We start from the raw sequence: 22,228 nt of genomic DNA, 5'->3' as shown, positions 1-22,228 counted from the left end.
TACCACTTATCAGTAGTATCAAAAGATATAAAATACTTAGGGATAAATCTGAAGAAAGTTATAAAAGAACTGTACCCTGAAACTATAAAACATTGCTGAGAGAAATTAAAGAAAACCTAAAAAAAAGAAGTTGGAAGAATCAATATTGTTCAGATGTCAATTCTCCCCAAATTGTGACCTATAAATGCAGCACAATCCCAATCAAATTCCCAACAGGCCTTTTTGGCAGAAATTCACATGTTGATTCTAATATTCATACTAAAATGCACAGAGTCCATAATAGCTAAAATAATTTTTGAAAAAGAAGGACAAAACTGGAAGGCTCACACTAGCTGAATGCAAGACTTAGAAACATATAGTAATAAAAATCATGATATTGGCATAAAAGCAAATAGATAAATGAGACAGAATAAAGAGAATAAAGAGTCTGAATAAAGAGACCAGAAATATAACCACAAGTATATTGACAACTGATTTTTGACAAAGGTGCAAAGGAAATGCTGCGGAGAAAAGGACACTTTTTAGCAAAGGCTAGAACAACTAGATATCCAAATTAAAAAAAAAGGCCCCAAAACCAAAAATGTGGATTTATATCTTATACTATATACAAAAATTAATTCAGTGGATCATAGACCTAAATGTAAAACCTAAAACTGTAATTTTTTTTTTTACATGGAGGCATAAGACAAAATCTTCATAACCTTGGATTAGGCAAAAATTTCTTAAATATGTCACCAAAAGCACAATCCACAGAAGCAAATTTGATAAACTGGACTTGATCAAGTTAAAAACTTCTCTTCAAAAGATATTGTTATGAGAATAAAATGTAAGCAACAGACTGGAAAAAAAATATTTGCAATTCATATATCTGAAAAAGGACCTATATCCAGAATATAGAATGAACCCTCAAAACTCAATAATATGAAAATAAGGAATCCAGTTTAAAAATGGACAATAGAGTTGAACAGATGCTTCATCAAAGAAGATTCAGGGATGGCAAATAAGAACATAAAGATGCTCACCATTAGTAATTATCAAGGAAATGCAAATCAAAAACCACAATGAGATACCACTCATTGGTACTGGAAATAATACCCGCTGGTTTGAATATAAAACGTTACTACTATTTTGCAAAATAATTTGGCATTTCTTAAAAAGCTACCATATGATCCAACCATCCCTCTCTTAGGCATTTACCCAAGACAAATGAAAGCTTATGCCCATTCAAAGACTTCTACACAACTGTTCACAGCAGTATTATTTATCCATCAGCAAGTAAATGGGTAAACAAAATATGGCACCCCCACACAATGGAACACTATTCTGCAATAAAAAGGAATGAATTATTTCTACAAACCACATGTGCCTATCTCAAAATGAATTTTAAAATAATTATGCTGAGTGAAAGAAGCCAGACAAAAGGGTATATATATCATATCTCATTTATAAAATTCTAGAAAATGCAAACTAATCTATAATGAGAGATAGCAGATCAGTGAGGATGGGGTTGGGAGGAAGGGATTATGAAGATTATGAGGAAACCTTTGGGAATGATGAATATGCTCACTCTCCTGATTGTGGTGGTTTCATGTCTGTGTGTGCTCTGTGTGTGTGTGTATCTTTTTTTTTTTTTTTGAATTTTTACAAGAGATAAATAGACTGACTCCAAGCATTGTAAATGGGTGACCACAACAAAAGTGACAATGAAGCAAATTACTAGCTTTGATTTGTGCTTAGTAGACCACTGCAACTTGTCATCAGTAGCTGCATGCTCAACTTCAATAACCAGATCTGATTCACTAGTTCAGTTAAAGCGGGGTCCCATTAATTAAGATCATCAGAGCCTACAGTCCTCTGCAGACTAACAGTCATTAACTGACATGCACTGGGAACTGACAATGTGAACAGTGCAAATGTGTGGTAACATTGACTTTTTGGAAACACAACTATTTTATTAATTTCATTAAATGCTCTTGATCCAGTTATACAGCATTCAAAAAAATGCACTTTATTTTTTTTTTTTTTTTTTTTTTTTTTAAACATCTTTATTGGGGTATAATTGCTTTACAATGGTGTGTTAGTTTCTGATTTACAACAAAGTGAATCAGCTATACATATACATATGTTCCCATATGTCTTCCCTCTTGCGTCTCCCTCCCTCCCACTCTCCCCATCCCACCCTTCCAGGCTGTCACAAAGCACCGAGCTAATATCCCTGTGCCTTGCGGCTGCTTCCCCCCAGCTATCTACCTTACTACGTTTGTTAGTGTGTATATGTCCATGACTCTCTCTCGCCCTGTCAAAACTCACCCTTCCCCCTCCCCATATCCTTAAGTCCGTTCTCCAGTAGGTCTGCGTCTTTATTCCTATCTTACCCCTAGGTCCTTCATGACATTTTTTTCCCTTAAATTCCATATATATGTGTTAGCATACGGTATTTGTCTTTTTCTTTCTGACTTACTTCACTCTGTATGACAGATTCTAGGTCTATCCATCTCATTACAAATAGCTCAATTTCATTTCTTTTTAAGGCTGAGTAATATTCCATTGTGTATATGTGCCACATCTTCTTTATCCATTCATCCGATGATGGGCGCTTAGGTTGTTTCCATGTCCTGGCTATTGTAAATAGAGCTGCAATGAACATTTTGGTACATGACTCTCTTTGAATTTTGGTTTTCTCAGGGTATATGCCAAGTAGTGGGATTGCTGGGTCATATGGTAATTCTATTTGTAGTTTTTTAAGGAACCTCCATACTGTTCTCCACAGTGGCTGAACCAATTCACATTCCCACCAGCAGTGCAAGAGTGTCCCCTTTTCTCCACACCCTCTCCAGCATTTATTGTTTCTTGATTTTTTGATGATGGCCATTCTGACTGGTGTGAGATGATATCTCATTGTAGTTTTGATTTGCATTTCTCTAATGATTAATGATGTTGAGCATTCTTTCATGTGTTTGTTGGCATTCTGTATATCTTCTTTGGAGAAATGTCTATTTAGGTCTTCTGCCCATTTTTGGATGGGGTTGTTTGTATTTTTGTTATTGAGCTGCATGAGCTGCTTGTAAATTTTGGAGATTAATCCTTTGTCAGTTGCTTCATTTGCAAATGTTTTCTCCCATTCTGAGGGTTGTCTTTTGGTCTTGGTTATGGTTTCCTTTGCTGTGCAAAAGCTTTGAAGTTTCATTAGGTCCCATTTGTTTATTTTTGTTTTTATTTCCATTACTCTAGGAGGTGGGTCAGAAAGGATCTTGCTGTGATTTATGTCATAGAGTGTTCTTCCTATGTTTTCTTCTAAGAGTTTGATAGTTTCTGGCCTTACATTTAGGTCTTTAATCCATTTTGAGCTTATTTTTGTGTATGGTGTTAGGGAGTGATCTAATCTCATACTTTTACATGTACCTGTCCAGTTTTCCCAGCACCATTTATTGAAGAGGCTGTCCTTTCTCCACTGTACATTCCTGCCTCCTTTATCAAAGATAAGGTGTCCATATGTGCGTGGGTTTATCTCTGGGCTTTCTATCCTGTTCCACTGATCTATCTTTCTGTTTTTGTGCCAGTACCATACTGTCTTGATTACTGTTGCTTTGTAATATAGTCTGAAGTCAGGGAGCCTTATTCCTCCAGCTCCTTTTTTCGTTCTCAAGATTGCTTTGGCTATTCGGGGTCTTTTGTGTTTCCATACAAATTGCGAAATTTTTTGTTCTAGTTCTGTGAAAAATGCCAGTGGTAGTTTGATAGGGATTGCATTGAATCTGTAGATTGCTTTGGGTAGTAGAGTCATTTTCACAATGTTGATTCTTCCCATCCAAGAACATGGTATATCTCTCCATCTATTTGTATCATCTTTAATTTCTTTCATCAGTGTCTTATAATTTTCTGCATACAGGTCTTTCGTATCCTTAGGTAGGTTTATTCCTAGATATTTTATTCTTTTTGTTGCAATGGTAAATGGGAGTGTTTTCTTGATTTCACTTTCAGATTTTTCATCATTAGTATATAGGAATGCCAGAGATTTCTGTGCATTAATTTTGTATCCTGCTACTTTACCAAATTCATTGATTAGCTCTAGTAGTTTTCTGGTAGCATCTTTAGGATTCTCTATGTATAGTATCATGTCATCTGCAAACAGTGACAGCTTTACTTCTTCTTTTCCGATTTGGATTCCTTTTATTTCCTTTTCTTCTCTGATTGCTGTGGCTAAAACTTCCAAAACTATGTTGAATAATAGTGGTGAGAGTGGGCAACCTTGTCTTGTTCCTGATTTTAGTGGAAATGCTTTCAGTTTTTCACCATTGAGGATGATGTTTGCTGTGGGCTTGTCATATATGGCTTTTATTATGTTTAGGAAAGTTCCCTCTATGCCTACTTTCTGGAGGGTTTTTATCATAAATGGGTGTTGAATTTTGTCGAAAGCTTTCTCTGCATCTATTGAGATGATCATATGGTTTTTCTCCTTCAATTTGTTAATATAGTTTATCACATTGATAGATTTGCGTATATTGAAGAATCCTTGCATTCCTGGAATAAACCCCACTTGATCATGGTGTATGATCCTTTTAATGTGCTGTTGGATTCTGTTTGCTAGTATTTTGTTGAGGATTTTTGCATCTATGTTCATCAGTGATATTGGCCTGTAGTTTTCTTTCTTTGTGACATCCTTGTCTGGTTTTGGTATCAAGGTGATGGTGGCTTCGTAGAAGGAATTTGGGAGTGTTCCTCCCTCTGCTATATTTTGGAAGAGTTTGAGAAGGATAGGTGTTAGCTCTTCTCTAAACGTTTGATAGAATTCACCTGTGAAGCCATCTGGTCCTGGGCTTTTGTTTGTTGGAAGGTTTTTAATCACAGTTTCAATTTCAGTGCTTGTGATTGGTCTGTTCATATTTTCTACTTCTTCCTGATTCAGTCTTGGCAGGTTGTGCATGTCTAAGAATTTGTCCATTTCTTCCAGATTGTCCACTTTATTGGCATAGAGTTGCTTGTAGTAATCTCTCATGATTTTTTTTATTTCTGCAGTGTCAGTTGTTACTTCTCCTTTTTCGTTTCTAATTCTATTGATTTGAGTCTTCTCCCTTTTTTTCTTGATGAGTCTGGCTAGTGGTTTATCTATTTTGTTTATCTTCTCAAAGAACCAGCTTTTAGTTTTATTGATCTTTGCTATTGTTTCCTTCATTTCTTTTTCATTTATTTCTGATCTGATTTTTATGATTTCTTTCCTTCTGCTAGCTTTGGGGTTTTTTTGTTCTTCTTTCTCTAATTGCTTGAGGTGCAAGGTTAGGTTGTTTATTCGAGATGTTTCCTGCTTCTTAAGGTGGGCTTGTATTGCTATAAACTTCCCCCTTAGAACTGCTTTTGCTGCATCCCATAGGTTTTGGGTCGTTGTGTCTCCATTGTCATTTGTTTCTAGGTATTTTTTTATTTCCTCTTTGATTTCTTCAGTGATCACTTCATTATTAAGTAGTGTATTGTTTAGCCTCCATGTGTTTGTATTTTTTACAGATCTTTTCCTGTAATTGATATCTAGTCTCATGGCGTTGTGGTCGGAAAAGATACTTGATACAATTTCAGTTTTCTTAAATTTACCAAGGCTTGATTTGTGACCCAAGATATGATCTATCCTGGAGAATGTTCCATGAGCACTTGAGAAAAATGTGTATTCTGTTGTTTTTGGATGGAGTGTCCTATAAATATCAATTAAGTCCATCTTGTTTAATGTATCATTTAAAGCTTGTGTTTCCTTATTTATTTTCATTTTGGATGATCTGTCCATGGGTGAAAGTGGGGTGTTAAAGTCCCCTACTATGAATGTGTTACTGTTGATCTCCCCTTTTATGGTTGTTAGTATTTGCCTTATGTATTGAGGTGCTCCTATGTTGGGTGCATAAATATTTACAACTGTTATATCTTCTTCTTGGATCGATCCCTTGATCATTATGTAGTGTCCTTCTTTGTCCCTTTTAATAGTCCTTATTTTAAAGTCTATTTTGTCTGATATGAGAATTGCTACTCCAGCTTTCTTTTGGTTTCCATTTGCATGGAATATCTTTTTCCATCCCCTTACTTTCAGTCTGTATGTGTCTCTAGTTCTGAAGTGGGTCTCTTGTAGACAGCATATATAAGGGTCTTGTTTTTGTATCCATTCAGCCAATCTGTGTCTTTTGGTGGGAGCATTTAGTCCATTTACATTTAAGGTAATTATCGATATGTATGTTCCTATTTCCATTTTATATATTGTTTTGGGTTCGCTACTATAGGTCATTTCCTTCTCTTGTGTTTCGTGTCTAGAGAAGTTCCTTTAGCATTTGTTGTAAAGCTGGTTTGGTGGTGCTGAACTCTCTCAGCTTTTGCTTGTCTGTAAAGGTTTTAATTTCTCCATCAAATGTGAATGAGATCCTTGCTGGGTAGAGTAGTCTTGGTTTCAGGCTATTCTCCTTCATCACTTTCAGTATGTCCTGCCACTCCCTTCTGGCTTGTAGGGTTTCTGCTGAGAGATCCGCTGTTAACCTTATGGGGATTCCCTTGTGTGTTATTTGTTGTTTTTCCCTTGCTGCTTTTAATATGCTTTCTTTGTATTTAATTTTTGACAGTTTGATTAATATGTGTCTTGGCGTGTTTCTCCTTGTATTTATCCTGTATGGGACCCTCTGTGCTTCCTGGACTTGATTAACTATTTCCTTTCCCATATTAGGGAAGTTTTCAACTATAATCTCTTCAAATATTTTCTCAGTCCCTTTCTTTCTTTCTTCTTCTTCTGGAACCCCTATAATTCGAATGTTGGTGCGTTTCATGTTGTCCCAGAGGTCTCTGAGACTGTCCTCAGTTCTTTTCATTCTTTTTTCTTTATTCTGCTCTGCAGTAGTTATTTCCACTACTTTATCTTCCAGGTCACTTATCCGTTCTTCTGCCTCAGTTATTCTGCTATTGATCCTATCTAGAGTGATTTTAATTTCATTTATTGCATTGTTCATCGTTGCTTGTTTCATCTTTAGTTCTTGTAGGTCCTTGTTAACTGTTTCTTGCATTTTGTCCATTCTACTTCCAAGATTTCGGATCATCCTTACTATCATTATTCTGAATTCTTTTTCAGGTAGATTGCCTATTTCCTCTTCATTTGTTAGGTCTGGTGGGTTTTTATCTTGCTCCTTCATCTGCTGTGTGTTTTTCTGTCTTCTCATTTTGCTTATCTTACTGTGTTTGGGGTCTCCTTTTTGCAGGCTGCAGGTTCGTAGTTCCCGTTGTTTTTGATGTCTGTCTCCAGTGGCTAAGGTTGTTTCAGTGGGTTGTGTAGGCTTCCTGGTGGAGGGGACTAGTGCCTGTGTTGTGCTGGATGAGGCTGGATCTTGTCTCTCTAGTGGGCAGGTTCACGTCTGGTGGTGTGTTTTGGGGTATCTGTGGCCTTATTATGATTTTAGGCAGCCTCTCTGCTAATGGGTGGGGTTGTGTTCCTGTTTTGCTAGTTGTTTGGCATAGGTTGTCCAGCACTGTGGCTTGCTGGCCGTTGAGTGAAGCTGGGTGCTGGTGTTAAGATGGAGGTCTCTGGGAGATTTCCGCTGTTTAATATTATGTGGAGCTGGGAGGTCTCTTGTTGACCAGTGACCTGAAGTTGGCTCTCCTACCTCAGAGGCAGAGCCCTGACTCCTGGCTGGAGCACCAAGAGCCTTTCATCCACACGGCTCAGAATAAAAGGGAGAAAAAGTAGAGAGAATTAGTAGAAGTATGAGGAAAGAAAGAAGGAAAGGAGGAAAGGAAGGAAGGAAGAAAGAAGCAAAGAAGGAAAGAAAGGAGGGAGGGAGGGAGGGAGGAAGGAAGGAAGGAAGGAGGGAAAGAAGGAAAAAAAGACAGAAAGAAAGATGATACAGTAAAAATAAAATAAAGTATAATATAGTTATTGAATTAAAAAATATTTAGAAAAAAAAAAAAGGGACGGATAGAACCTTAGGACAAATGTTGGAAGCAAAGCTATACAGAGAAAATCTTACACAGAAGCATACACATACACCTTCACAAAAAGAGGTAAAGGGGGAAAAATCATAAATCCTGCTCCCTGAGACCACCTCCTCAATTTGGGGTGATTCGTTGTCTAAAGGAGGGAGGGAAGGAAGGAAAGAAAGAAAGAACGAAGGTAAAGTATAATAAAGTTATTACAATTAAACTTAATTATTAAGAAAAAGAATTTTTAAAAAAAAAGTCATGGACGGATAGAGCCCTAGGACAAATGGTGGAAGCTAGAGTATACAGACTAGATGTCACACAGGAGCATACACGTACACCTTCACAAAAAGAGGAAAAGGGAAAAAAATCATAGATTTCGCTCCTAAATTCCACCTCTTCAATTTGGGATCATTCCTTGTCTATTCAGGTATTCCACAGATGCAGGGTATATCAAGTTGATTGTGGAGCTTTAATCCGCTGCTTCTGTGGCTGCTGGGAGAGATTTCCCTTTCTCTTCTTTGTTTTCACAGCTCACAGGAGCTCAGCTTTGGATTTGGCCCTGCCTCTGCGTGTAGGTCGCTGGAGGGCGTCTGTTTTTTTCGCTCAGACAGGACGGGGTTAAAGGAGCCGCTGATTCGGGGCCTCCGGCTCACTCAGGCCGGGGGTTGGGGGATGGGGGAAGGAGGGGCACTGCGTGCGGGGCCGGCCTGCGGCGGCAGAGGCAGCGTGACGTTGCGGCAGAGGCCGGCGTGACGTTGCACCAGCCTGAGGCCCGCCGTGCGCTGTCCCGGGGAAGTTGTCCCTGGATCCCGGGAACCTGGCAGTGGCGGGCTGCACAGGCTCCGCGGAAGAGGGGTGTGGAGAGTGACCTGTGCTCGCACACAGGCCCCTTGGTGGCGGCAGCAGCAGCCTTAGCGTCTCCCGCCCGTCTCTGGGGTCCGCGGTTTTAGCCGCGGCTCGCGCCCGTCTCTGGGGTTTGCGCTTTCAGCCGCGGCTCGCGCCCGTCTCGGGGGCTCGCGCCCTCAGCCGCGGCTCGCGCCCGTCTCTGGGGTTCGCGCTTTTAGCCGCGGCTCGCGCCCGTCTCTGGAGTTCCTTTAAGCAGCGCTCTTAAACCCCTCTCCTCGCGCACCAGGAGACAAAGAGGGAAGAAAAAGTCTCTTGCCTCTTCGGCCGGTGCAGGCTTTTCCCCGAACTCCCTCCCGGCTAGTCGTGGTGCACTAACCCCTTCAGGCTATGTTCAAGCCGCCAACCCCAGTCCTCTCCCTGAGCTCCGTCCAAAACCAAAACCCGAGCCTCAGCTCGCAGCCCCGCCCGCCCCGGTGGGTGAGCAGCAAGCCTCTCGGGTTGGTGAGTGCCGGTCGGCACCGATCGTCTGTGCAGGAATCTCCCCGCTTTGCCCTCCGCACCCGTCGCTGTGCACTACTCCGCGGTCCCGAAACTCCCCCCTCTGCCTCCCGCAGTCTCCGCCCGCGGAGGGGCTTCCTAGTGTGTGGAAACTTTTCCTCCTTCACAGCTCCCTCCCACTGGTGCAGGTGCCGTCCTTATTCTTTTGTCTCTGTTTTTTCTTTTGCCCTACCCAGTTACGTGGGGAGTTTCTTGCCTTTTGGGAGGTCTGAGGTCTTCTGCCAGCCTTCAGTAGGAGTTCTGTAGGAGTTGTTCCACGTGTGGATGTATTTCTGGTGTATCCGTGGGGAGGAAGGCGATCTCCGCGTCTTACTCTTCCGCCATCTTCAAGGTCCAAGCGGGAGTGTTTTCTTAATTTCATTTTCAGAGTTTTCATCATTAGTGTATAGGAATGCAAGAGATTTCTGTGCATTAATTTTGTATCCTGCTACATTACCAAATTCATTGATTAGCTCTAGAAGTTTTCTGGTAGCATCTTTAGGATTTTCTATGTATAGCATCAAGTCATCTGCAAACAGTGACAGCTTTACTTCTTCTTTTCTGATTTGGATTCCTTTTATTTCTTTTTCTTCTCTGATTAATGTGGCTAAAACTTCCAAAACTATGTTGAATAATAGTGGTGAGAGTGGGCAACCTTGTCTTATTCCTGGTCTTAGTGGAAATGGTTTCAGTTTTTCACCATTGAGGACGAGATGTTGGCTGTGGGTTTGTCATATATGGCCTTTATTAGGTTGAGGTAAGCTCCCTCTATGCCTACTTTCTGCAGGATTTTTATCATAAATGGGTGTTGAATTTTGTTGAAAGCTTTTTCTGCATCTATTGGGATGATCATATGGTTTTTCTCCTTCAATTTGTTAATATGGTGTATCACACTGATTCATCTGCATATATTGAAGAATCCTTGCATTCCTGGGATAAACTCCACTTGATCATGGTGTATGATCCTTTTAATGTGCGGTTGGATTCTGTTTGCGAGTATTTTGTTGAAGATTTTTGCATCTATGTTCATCAGTGATACTGGCCGTAGTTTTCTTTCTTTCTGACATCTTTGACTGGTTTTGGTATCAGGGTGATGGTGGCCTCGTTGAATGAGTTTGGGAGTGTTCCTCCCTCTGTTATATTTTGTAAGAGTTTGAGAAGGATGGGTGTTAGCTCTTCTCTAAATGTTTGATAGAATTCGCCTGTGAAGCCATCTGGTCCCGGGCTTTTGTTTGTTGTAAGATTTTTAATCATAGTTTCAATTTCAGTGCTTGTGATTGGTCTGTTCATATTTTCTGTTTCTTCCTGGTTCAGTCTTGGCAGGTTGTGCATGTCTAAGAATTTGTCCATTTCTTCCAGATTGTCCACTTTATTGGCACAGAGTTGCTTGTAGTAATCTCTCATGATCCTTTGTATTTCTGCAGTGTCAGTTGTTACTTCTCCTTTTTCATTTCTAATTCTATTGATTTGATTCTTCTTCTTTTTCTTCTTGATGAGTCTTGCTAATGGTTTATCAATTGTTTATCTTCTCAAAGAACCAGCTTTTAGTTTTATTGATCTTTGCTGTCGTTTCCTTCAGTTCTTTTTCATTTATTTCTGATCTGATCTTTATGATTTCTTCTAATAACTCGGGGTTTTTTTTGTTCTTCTTTCTCTAATTGTTTTACGTGTAAGGTTAGGTTGTTTATTTGAGATGTTTCTTGTTTCTTAAGGTAGGACTGTAGTGCTATAAACTTCCCTCTTAGAACTGTTTTTCTGTATCCCATAGGTCTTGGGTTGTCGTGTTTTCACTGTCATTTGTTTCTAGGTATTTTTTGATTTCCTCTTTGATTTCTTCAGTGATCTCTTGGTCATTAAGTAGTGTATTGTTTAGCCTCCACGTGTTTGTATTTTTTTTAGTCTTTTTCCTGTAATTGATATCTAGTCTCATAGCATAGTGCTCGGAGGAGATACTTGGTAGGATTTCAATTTTCTTAAATTTACCAAGGCTTGATTTGTGACCCAAGATAAGATCTATCCTGTGGAATGTTCCATGAGCCCTTGAGAACAATGTGTATTCTGTTGTTTTGGGATGGAATGTCCTATAAATATCAATTAAGTCCATCTTGTTTAACGTGTCATTTAAAGCTTGTGTTTCCTTATTTTCATTTTGCATGATATGTCCACTGGTGAAAGTGCGGTGTTAAAGTCCCCTACTATGATTGTGTTACTGTCGATTTCCCCTTTTATGGCTGTTTAGCATTTGCCTTATATATTGAGGTGCTCCTATGTTGGATGCATAAATATTTACAATTGTTATATCTCCTTCTTGGATTGATCCCTTGATCATTATGTAGTGTCCGCCTTTGTTTCTTGTAATAGTCTTTGTTTTAAAGTCTTATTTTGTCTGATATGAGAATTGCTACTCCAGTTTTCTTTGACTTCCATTTATGTGGAATATCTTTTTCCATCCCCTCACTTCAGTCTGTATGTGTCCCACGGTCTGAAGTGGGTCTCTTGTAGACAGCATATATACGGGTCTTGTTTTTGTTTCCATTCAGCCAGTCTATGTCTTTTGGTTGGAGTATTTAATCCATTTACATTTAAGGTAGTTATCGATATGTATGTTCCTATTACCATTTTCTTAATTATTTGGGGTTTGTTATTGTAGGTCTTTTCCTTCTTTTGTGTTTCCTGCCTTGGGAAGTTCCTTTAGCATTTGTTGTAAAGCTGGTTTGGTGGTGCTGAATTCTCTCAGCTTTTGCTTGTCTGTAAAGGTTTTAATTTCTCCACCAAGTCTGAATGAGATCCTTGCTGGGTAGCAAAATCTTGGTTGTAGGTTTTTGCCCTTCATCACTTTAAATATGTCCTGCCACTCCCTTCTGGCATGGAGAGTTCCTGCTGCAAGATCAGCTGTAACCTTGTGGGGACTGTCTTGTATGTTATTTGTTGTTTTTCCCTTGCTGCTTTTAATATTTTTTCTTTGTATTTAATTTTTGATAGTTTAATATGTGTCTTGGCGTTTTTCCCCTTGGATTTATCCTGTATGGGACTCCCTCTGCTTCCTGGACTTGATTAACTATTTGTTTTCCCATATTAGGGAAGTTTTCAACTATAATCTCTTGAAATATTTTCTCAGTCCCTTTCTTTTTCTCTTCTTCTTCTGGGACCCCTATAATGCTAATGTTGGTACGTTTAATGTTGTCCCAGAGGTCTCTCAGACTGTCCTCAATTCTTTACATTTTTTTTCTTTATTCTTCTCTGCAGTAGTTATTTCCACTATTTTATCTTCTAGGTCACTTATCCGTTCTTCTGCCTCAGTTATTCTGCTATTGATCCCTTCTAGATAATTTTACCTTTCATGTATTGTGTTGTTCATCACTGTTTGTTTGCTCTTTAGTTCTTCTAGGTCCTTGTTAAACGTTTCTTATATTTTTTCCACTCTATTTCCAAGACTTTGGATCATCTTTACTCTCAGTACTCTGAATTCTTTTTCACGTAAACTGCCTATTTCCTCTTTATTTGTTAGGTCTGGTGGGCTTTTACCTTGCTCCTTCATCTGCTGTGTGTTTCTTTGTCTTCTCATTTTGCTTACCTTACTGTGTTTGGGGTCTCCTTTACACAGGCTGCAGGTTTGTAGTTCCCGTTGTTTTTGGTGTCTGCCCCCAGTGGTAAGGTTGGTTCAGTGGGTTGTGTAGGCTTCCTGGTGGAGGGGACTAGTGCCTGTGTTCTGGTGAATGAGGCTGGATCTTGTCTTTCTAGTGGGCAGGTCCACATCTGGTGGTGTGTTTTGGGGTGTCTGTGGCCTTATTATGATTTTAGGCAGCCTCTCTGCTAATGGGTGGGGTTGTGTTCCTGCCTTGCTAGTTGTTTGGCATAGGGTGTCCAGCACTGTAGCTTGCTGGTTGTTGAGTGGAGCTGGGTCTTGGCGTTGAGATGGAGATCTCTGGGAGATTTTTGCTGTTTGATATTACGTGGAGCTGGGATATCTCTTGTGGACCAGTGCCCTGAACTTGGGTATCCCACCTCAGAGGCACAGCCCTGACACCTGGCTAGAAAACCAAGAGCCTGTCATCCACACATCTTAGAATAAAAGGGAGAAAAAAAGAAAGAAAGAAAGAAGAAGATAAAATAAAATAAAAAAAATTATTAAATTTAAAAATTATTATAAAAATTTCTAAAAAGTAATTAAAAAAAAAAGGAAAGAAGAGAGCAACCAAACCAAAAACAAATCCACCAATGATAATAAGCACTAAAAACTATAGTAAAAAAAAAAAAAAATCCAGACAGACAGAACCCTAGGACAAATGGTAAAAGCAAAGCTATAGAGACAAAATCACACACAGAAGCATACACATACACACTCACAAAAAGAGAAGAAGGGAAAAAAAAATATATATATCGCTGCTCCCAAAGTCCACCTCCTCAATTTGGGAAGATTCGTTGTACATTCAGGTATTCCACAGATGCAGGGTACATCAAGTTGATTATGGAGATTTAATCCGCTGCTCCTGAGGCTGCTGGGAGAGACTTCCCTTTCTCTTCTTTATTCGCACAGCTCCCGGGGTTCTGCTTTGGATTTGGTCCCACCTCTGCGTGTAGGTCGCCTGAGGGCGTCTGTTCTTCACCCAGACAGGATGGGGTTAAAGGAGCAGCTGCTTTGGGGGCTCTGGCTCACCCAGACCAGGGAGGGAGGGGTATGGAGTTTGTGGCAAGCCTGCTGCGGCAGAGGCCAGCGTCATGTTGCACCAGTCTGATGCATGCTGTGCGTTCTCGCGGGGAAGTTGTCCCTGGATCCCGGGACCCTGGCAGTGGCGGGATGCACAGGCTCCCCGGAAAGGGGGTGTGGAGAGTGACCTGTGCTCGCACACAGGATTCTTGGTGGCGGCAGCAGCAGCTTTAGTGTCTCATGCCCATCTCTGGGGTCCGTGCTGTTAGCCGTGGCTCGCGCCCGTCTCTGGAGCTCCTTTAAGCAGTGCTCTGAATCCCCTCTCCTCACGCACCAGGAAACAAAGAGGGAAGAAAATGTCTCTTGCCTCTTCATCAGGTCCAGACTCTTCCCTGGACTCCCTCCCGGCTAGCCGTGCTGCAGTAACCCCCTGCAAGCTGTGTTCACGCAGCCAACCCCAGTCATCTCCCTGCGCTCTGACCGCTCTGACCGAAGTCCGAGCCTCAGCTCCCAGCCCCACCCACCCCGATGGGTGAGCAGACAAGCCTCTCGGGCTGGTGAGTGCCGGTCGGCACCGATCCTCTGTGCGGGAATCTCTCCGCTTTGCCTTCCGCACCCCTGTTGCTATGCTCTCCTCTGCAGCTCCGAAGCTTTCCCCCTCCGCCACCCGCAGTCTCCGCCCATGAAGGGGCTTCCTAGTGTGTGGAAACCTTTCCTCCTTCACAGCTCCCTCCCACTGGTGCAGGTCCCGTCCCTATTCTTTTGTCTCTGTTTTTTTCTGTTTTCTTTTGCCCTACCCAGGTACATGGGGCGTTTCTTGCCTTTTGGGAGGTCTGAGGTCTTCTGCCAGCATTCAGTAGGTGTTCTGTAGAAGTTGTTCCACATGTAGATGTATTTCTGATATATTTGTGGGGAGGAAGGTGATCTCCACGTCTTACTCTTCTGCCATCTTCTCTCCTTCTTTTCTATATCAGTGATTTTCTAAATATCCCAAGTGATTCTAACATATAGGAAGTTGAGAACCACTCACCTGAATAACAGGTTTCTTGATTTGTAAGTACTATTCATTCATTTGGTCAATAGTTATGGGTGTCTATTATAAAGGTAGAAAACTGGCAGCCCTGGCATATTTTGTCTTTGGCCCACAGAGTGTTTTCAAAAAATTTTAGAGTTTAGACAATACTTTTAAAATTGGGAGAGTTATCATAAACACTGGGATACTGAGGTCCTCTTGAAAAGAATGAAAGATCTGGCAAGCCTGGGCCTATGTTCTTGCAAGATAAAACTTGGCTAGAACTGAATTGCAGGTGCCCCTTCTAGACGGAAAAGGAGAATCCACTTTGCTGTAGTTCTCACCACTCCCTACAGCTCTCTCACAGAGGCTGAGCGTCAACTGTCATGTATTGTATCATTTGCATAGCTGTTAATATTACTGTTTTAATACTAGAAAACAACTTCTTTGAAGCACTATCTCATGCTTCTCCCCTAACCGCCCCCCTCCACTCCCAATAGGGCTCACTGTTGAATTAGAAAATGTTTCTCTGGGTCAAAGATCCAGGCATCCAGCCCACTCTACTCATTTATGTTTTCTGACTGGCTTCTGTGGTAATATGAGTTTGCAGCCCCTTGCCTAATATATGGCAAGCACTGTGTTAGATGCTAGGGATATAGAAGAATGAGGTTCAGTGCCATTTTGGAGGAAGTCACACTTAATTGGGGAATGCAGACATATTAATTAAAAAGTACTGCAAAAAAAAAAAAAAAGGAAGAAAGAAAAAACAAAAAAAAGCCATCAAAAGAGGAGAGCAATGCTTGTTAGAATAGAAGACATAGCATTTGAGTTGGATCTAGAAAGATGAATTGGAGTTTTTTCCAGGCAGAAAGGCAAAGAAGCCATTTTAGGCCAACGAAACAGTAATCCCAAAATACAAACATATGAAAGCCCAGAGTGGTCAGAAATTAACACATGGGAAATGAGAGAAAGGGTCTGGAGATGAAACTGTGGAGTAAGTTTGGAACAGAGGAGGTTGGCTTTGTGTAAGTTCCCAAGGGTTTTTTCATTCTGTCTTTAAGATAGTGGGAAAGGTATTAAAAGTCTTTAATCAAAGAGTGACACGATCACATTTCTATTTCTATTATCAGAAAGAGAAATCTGAGAGCAATGTGAAGATTAACTGGGAGGGTGAGGTGAGTGACAGTGGGGAACCTGAACAATGAAAGTAGCAATAGGATCAGATCTGAGAGACGTTTGGGAGGTATAACTGGCAGGGTGTGGAAGCATACAGGAAATAGAGAGGAACAACCCAGGATGTTTGACTTATCGTGTAAAAATCGAGAAGATATTTTAGTTGCTAGAAGAGAAATTTAAAATAATGACTCATCACTGACTTGAGTTGATGTTAAAGTGACTTAATATTTAACCTCAAGCTATAAAGCACTGTCACAAGGCTGTTCCACGCCCCACCCCCCAACCCCTTTTTGGTCTTACAAATAAACATGCTTATAATTTAGATACTTGAGTACATACCTGATTCTGCTGAACTTAGAGGATGACCTTCAAATTTTATTTCAGTCTGGCGGAGTTTAGTCATGTTTAGCAGCTGTGTGACTTGTGGAACATCTGTCGTTAGTTGGCAGCTTCGTGGAATGATGTCTGTAGGTTCATCTGTTGGAAAGGGAACACCATATCCAGTTGAAGATAAAGACTACCATTCATTCCCCAAATGTAAGCCATTTCTGTGAAATGGACATATCTCATAAATGAAATCAATTAAATTGAAACATTTTAGAGTATAACTTCAGATGAGTTACTCAACCTTACAGGTTTGGTTTTCTCATCTGTAAAATGAGCATGATAATTTTAATGTTCACTTTCTAGGACAGTCAGAGGCTTGGCGTCGAGTTCCGCCTTCTGTACCCTTGGCACAAGATGCCTCATTTCCATGGGCCTTGTTTTCCTTATCTGTGTAATTAAGACATTGGATTAGATATCTCTAGGGCCCTTTCCTGATCAATGAGTCTATCAAGGCAAGGCATCAGTATTTCTAATTTTTTCTGTGGCCTCTGAACAGATGGTTTTCTTCACATTGCTAGACACCCAATAAAGGTTTACTGTATAGAGACAGTAAATGAATAGATAATTGAACAAACAATTAGCTAGCCCTTACTTCATTAATTCATCAAACATTTATGACAGGTTACTGGTGCCAGCTCATGTGCTAGAGATAAAAATGTGGAGATTTCCCCCCCCCAAAAAAAACAGTGGAGATCTAGTCTATGCCCTCAAAGTACTCTCAGTCTTAAATCATAGTTTTAATTCTTCTCTTCTTGCATTTCTAAACACAGAACACATACTCCCCAGTCCTGATCTTTTAGAGAGAACAATGAACTGGGGAGACTGGGGAGTCAGGAGATGTGTAAAACTGTCATTGGCATAGCGTAAGTTCATGCTTAATGGATCATTACTTGTTCCTTTCTCTCATCTATTCTCTTTTCTCTCCTTTGTCTTTCTCTTATCTATCTACACATATATTGTGTTTTTTAAAAAATGCAGAATGATACAAGTTAATCAATAATTCAGTCGTGCAAATGCCAGTCTATGTCCCCTTGGGAACCATAAAAGTAATAAACTAAATTGAATCAGCATGCTTTACTACTTGTCCAACATAAGTCATTCCTCTGGGTAACTAAAAAACTGGCTAATTGCCATTTTAGGTTCCAATAACTCACTTTCTATTATATCCCACTGTGTAACAGAGAACAGCAAGGGAATTAGGCAACATTTCCTAGCTTAGGTGAGTTTGAGAGGTCCTAGAGTGAAATGGCAGCAGTTTAAATAAGCCAAGGACCACACAGTACTGAGCTTAAGTACACATTTAATATAATATTTTAAAACTGAACCTGAGAATGGAATGTAAGAAACACGTAAAAAAAGTTTCCTTGGATAAAAGTCTCAACACTACGACTGAGTAATCTGTTTCTGCAGAATAGAATGACTCCTCTCTTTCAGTAAGAAAGACAAAGGGACATTCATCACTTATTGTAATACAGATACCTTCAACACAGCCACTTACCAAATCCTCGAATTTTTATTACATGACACCTCTTGTATATTTCCTTTAAAAAAATTTCCCTCTTTTCTATCCTTCCATGAGAGGCAGTGTGCTGTAGTAATTAGGAGTGTAAATTCTAGAGTCCGACTGCCAGGGTTTAAATCCTGCCTCTACTACTTAGCAGTTATGTGACACTGGGCACATATCCTGACTTCTCTGTGCCTCTGTTTCCCTATCTATAAAATGGGGATAGTAATACTATCCGTCTTGTAGAGTTGTTATAAATATTAATCTAATCTAACTTCATATATGTAAAGTGCTTATAACAGCCACTGCTTCTATCATCATCATCATCACGATTATTACTTCTGCTGCCAACCTCCTTGACCACGGACACTCAGTTTGCCCCATACTGTGTAATCCTTTGTCCTTTTTTATCTGTCTTCAGAATGAACTCTTATATTGTTAACTTTTCTATTGTCTATAATTATACAGTGAACTCTGAGGACAGGAGCCTGTTCTACATTTTTATGTCACCCAAAGTATGAAGCCTAATAATGCAATATTATATTACACCATACCCCCCACCTCTGCCATGTACCATACTGAACTCCCCGTTCCTTGAACACATCGGAACCTTTCATAATGCCAGGCCTTTATATATATATATGCTCTTTCTTCTGCCTGAAATGCTTTATCTTCTCATCGTCCACTTTCATAACTTGGAAAATTTTGGTTTTTATTTTAGCAGGCAGCTTGGAAAGTTTATTTCTCTAGGTAACTATAGACCAGACACTGGTATATAGATAGATACTGATCCACGAAGTCATATTCACTGGTCTGTGGTGAAAATGTGAGACTTTGTTCTGAAATTTAGAACTTCTCACGTGTGTATGTGTAAATGTCCTTGCATTTAGTGAAACAATCAGAATAACTGAAGCTTTTCTTATTTGTTTGCTTGTTTTAATGCACTGATTTGGCAAATTCAAAAGGTGTCATTACTATGCTAGTCTTCAAGTTTTTCTTAACCTGACAGATCTGTGAAATCCAAGCGCCCCACCAAGTGGCTCTCTCCAGTAAATGGTCAGTGCTCCAGCCTCTTCCCTCACTGTCTGTCAAGCCCATTAGACAAACTTCCACCAGGTACTATAAATTACACATACATGTAAGTTTCCCTGTGAGACCCTGAGCTCCTTGAAGCAGGGGCTGTGCTCTTCCCAGTGCCTGATGTGTAGAAGGCAAACGAATGTTTAGCATCTACACACTATATTATAGTTTATGTCTTTTCATATATATTTTGTATTTGATTGTATCTTTACCACAACCTTACAGTAATTATTGAGCAAACAAAGCACAGAGGTATTCAAAACTCAAACAAAACCACAAACTTAGTACATGATCAAAGCAATAGACTGTGGAAATATTAATCGAAATCTTTAGGCTCTACAATATCAATTTAAGTTCTCCAAGATGTACTTGATTTACATACATTATACTTTCACTGAGACTATAGTAATAGTAGTTATCTAACAAGGGAACAATTATTATCCTCATGTTACTAATGAGGAAACTGAAGCACAGAGATAGGGTCAGTATTTGTATAAGGTTAAATACTGGCAGATAAATGGGGTTATACTCCACAGTACCCTGAAGCACAGCATACTTCCCCAAGTCTGTTCAGAGCCTTTCAGGTGATCTGAGATGCCACATTCACAAGGCTTCTTTTCAGGCCTTCTGAAAACATGAAAGAAATTACGCCAAATCTTGTTCTTTGGGAATATTTATAGATTATCCATTCACTTAAAATCTACTTAGCAAACAAAATACACATATATTGTTCAAAAATTCAGGTAGTACGGGACTTCCCTGGTGGTGCAGTGGTTAAGAATCTGCCTGCCTATGCAGGGGATATGGGTCCGAGCCCTGGTCTGGGAAGATTCCACATGCCGTGAAGCAACTAAGCCCGTATGCCACAACTACTGAGCCTGTGCTCTAGAGCCCGCGAGCCACAACTACTGGGCCCATGTGCCACAACTACTGAAGCCGGCGCGCCTAGAGCCCATGCTCCGCAACAAGAGAAGCCACTGCAATGAGAAGCCCACGCACCGCAACGAAGAGTAGCCCCCACTCTCCACAACTAGAGAAAAGCCCGTGCGCAGCAACGGAGACCCAATGCAGCCAAAAATAAATAAATAAATATATTTTAAAAAATTCAAGTAGTACTATAAAATTATGAGAAAAAAAACATCATACCATCATGCCCTAACTGCTGCCCTCCCACCTCACACATCCACCAGTCCTGCAAAGCAGAGGCAACTATTTCCAAGCCTTTCATTTATATGTGCTAAATCTTCTGGTATTTACTTCTGTATTTATAAATGGTAGCTTTATATTGCCATTTCTGCACTTAATCGTTTTAGATGATATCTCTGATTTCCTATTTTGGAAAAAGAAAATTCAGCATTATTAAACCACTATAATACCTCCTCTCCTCTCTTTCTTCCCCACATCCCCCAAACATGATTTTACATAATTTGGGGATAAGTTATTATTCAGTGTTTTAATTATTAAGACTGTGTAAAAAAATCATGCCATTGTACATCTTAGAGTGGCAGTAATCCAAAACACTGACAACACCAAATGCGGGCAAGGATGTGGAACAACAGGGACTCTCATTCATTTCTGGTGGAATATAAAATGTTATAGCTGCTTTGGAAGACAGTTTGCCAGTTTCTTACAAAACTAAACATACTCTTAACATATGAACCAGCAACGTGCTCCTTGGTATTGACCCAAATGAGTTGAAAATTTATGTCCATACTGAAAACCTACACAAGAATGTTTATAGCAGTTTTATTTATAATTGCCAAAATGTGGAAGCAACCAATATATCCTTCAGGAGATGAATGGATAAGTAAACTGTGGTACATCCAGACAATGGAATATTATTCAGCACTAAAATGAAATGGGCTATAAAACTATGAAGAGACATGCAGGAACCTTAAATGTATATTACTAAGTGAAAAAGTCATTCTGAAAGCTACATGCTACATGATTCCAACTATGTGACATTCTGGAAAAGCCAAAACTATGGAGACAGTACAAAGATCAATGGTTGCCAGGCACTAATGTGGAGGGAAGGATGAACAGGTAGAGCACAGAAGACGTTTAGGGCAATGAAACTATTCTGTATGATGCTATAATTGTGGATACATGTCATTATTCATTTGTCAAAACCCACAGAATGTACAACACTGAGTGAACCCTAATGTAAACTATGGACATTGGGTGACAATGATGTGTCAGTGTAGGTTCAAGTGTAAGGAATGTACCACTTTGGTATGGGTTGTCATAGATGGGGAGACTGCACGCGTGGGAACAAGGAGCACGTGGAAACCCTCTGTCCTTTCCACTCAATTTGGCTGTGAATCTAAAAATTCTCTAAAAAATAAATCTGTTTAAAAAAGTGTTGTGGATTTTTTGATGATGGCCATTCTGACTGGTGTGAGGTGATACCTCATTGTAGTTCTGATTTGCATTTCTCTAATGAGTAGTGATGCTGAGCATCCTTTCATGTGTTTGTTGGCAATCTGTATATATTCTTTGGAGAAATGTCTATTTAGGTCTTCTGCCCATTTTTGGATGAGGTTGTTTGTGTTTTTGATATTGAGCTGCATGAGCTGCTTGTATATTTTGGAGATTAATCCTTTATAAATTGCTTTGTTTACAAATATTTTCTCCCATTCTGAGGGTTGTCTTTTTGACATGGAAGCAACCTAAGCGTCCATCGACAGATGAATAGATAAAGAAAATGTGGCACATATATACAATGGAATATTACTCATCCATAAAAAGGAACGAAATTGAGTTATTTGTAGTGAGGTGGGTGGACCTAGAGCCTGTCATACAGAGTGAAGTAAGTCAGAAAGTGGAAAACAAATACCGTATGCTAACACATATATATGGAACCTAAAAAAAAAAAAGGTTCTGAAGAACCTCGGGGCAGGACAGGAATAAAGATGCAGGCATAGAATGTGGACTTGAGGACACGGGGAGGGGGAAGGGTAAGCTGGGACAAAGTGAGAGAGTAGCAAGGACATATATACACTACCAAGTGTAAAAGAGATAGCTAGTGGGAAGCAGCTGCATAGCACAGGGAGATCAGCTCAGTGCTTGTGACCACCTAGAGGGGTGGGATAGGGAGGGTGGGAGG

The 22,228-nt window shown here is 40.1% G+C and overlaps 1 protein-coding gene across 5 annotated transcripts in view; it reads right to left on the bottom strand.

Moving 5' to 3' along the window:
• CFAP20DC (CFAP20 domain containing) overlaps positions 1-22,228 on the bottom strand; it is a 265,217-nt gene that overhangs the window by 115,671 nt on the left and 127,318 nt on the right. For all 5 annotated transcript variants that reach the window (XM_032650317.1, XM_032650318.1, XM_032650319.1 and 2 more), the window contains exon 7: positions 16,491-16,628. In XM_032650317.1, the coding sequence (XP_032506208.1) occupies positions 16,491-16,628 (138 nt within the window). The remainder of the gene's footprint in view (positions 1-16,490; positions 16,629-22,228) is intronic.

Source organism: Phocoena sinus, chromosome 11 (assembly GCF_008692025.1).
Source record: "Phocoena sinus isolate mPhoSin1 chromosome 11, mPhoSin1.pri, whole genome shotgun sequence".
Taxonomy (NCBI): domain Eukaryota; kingdom Metazoa; phylum Chordata; class Mammalia; order Artiodactyla; family Phocoenidae; genus Phocoena; species Phocoena sinus.
Note: the sequence above shows the minus strand (reverse complement) of the source record. Positions and strands in the feature narration are given on the sequence as shown.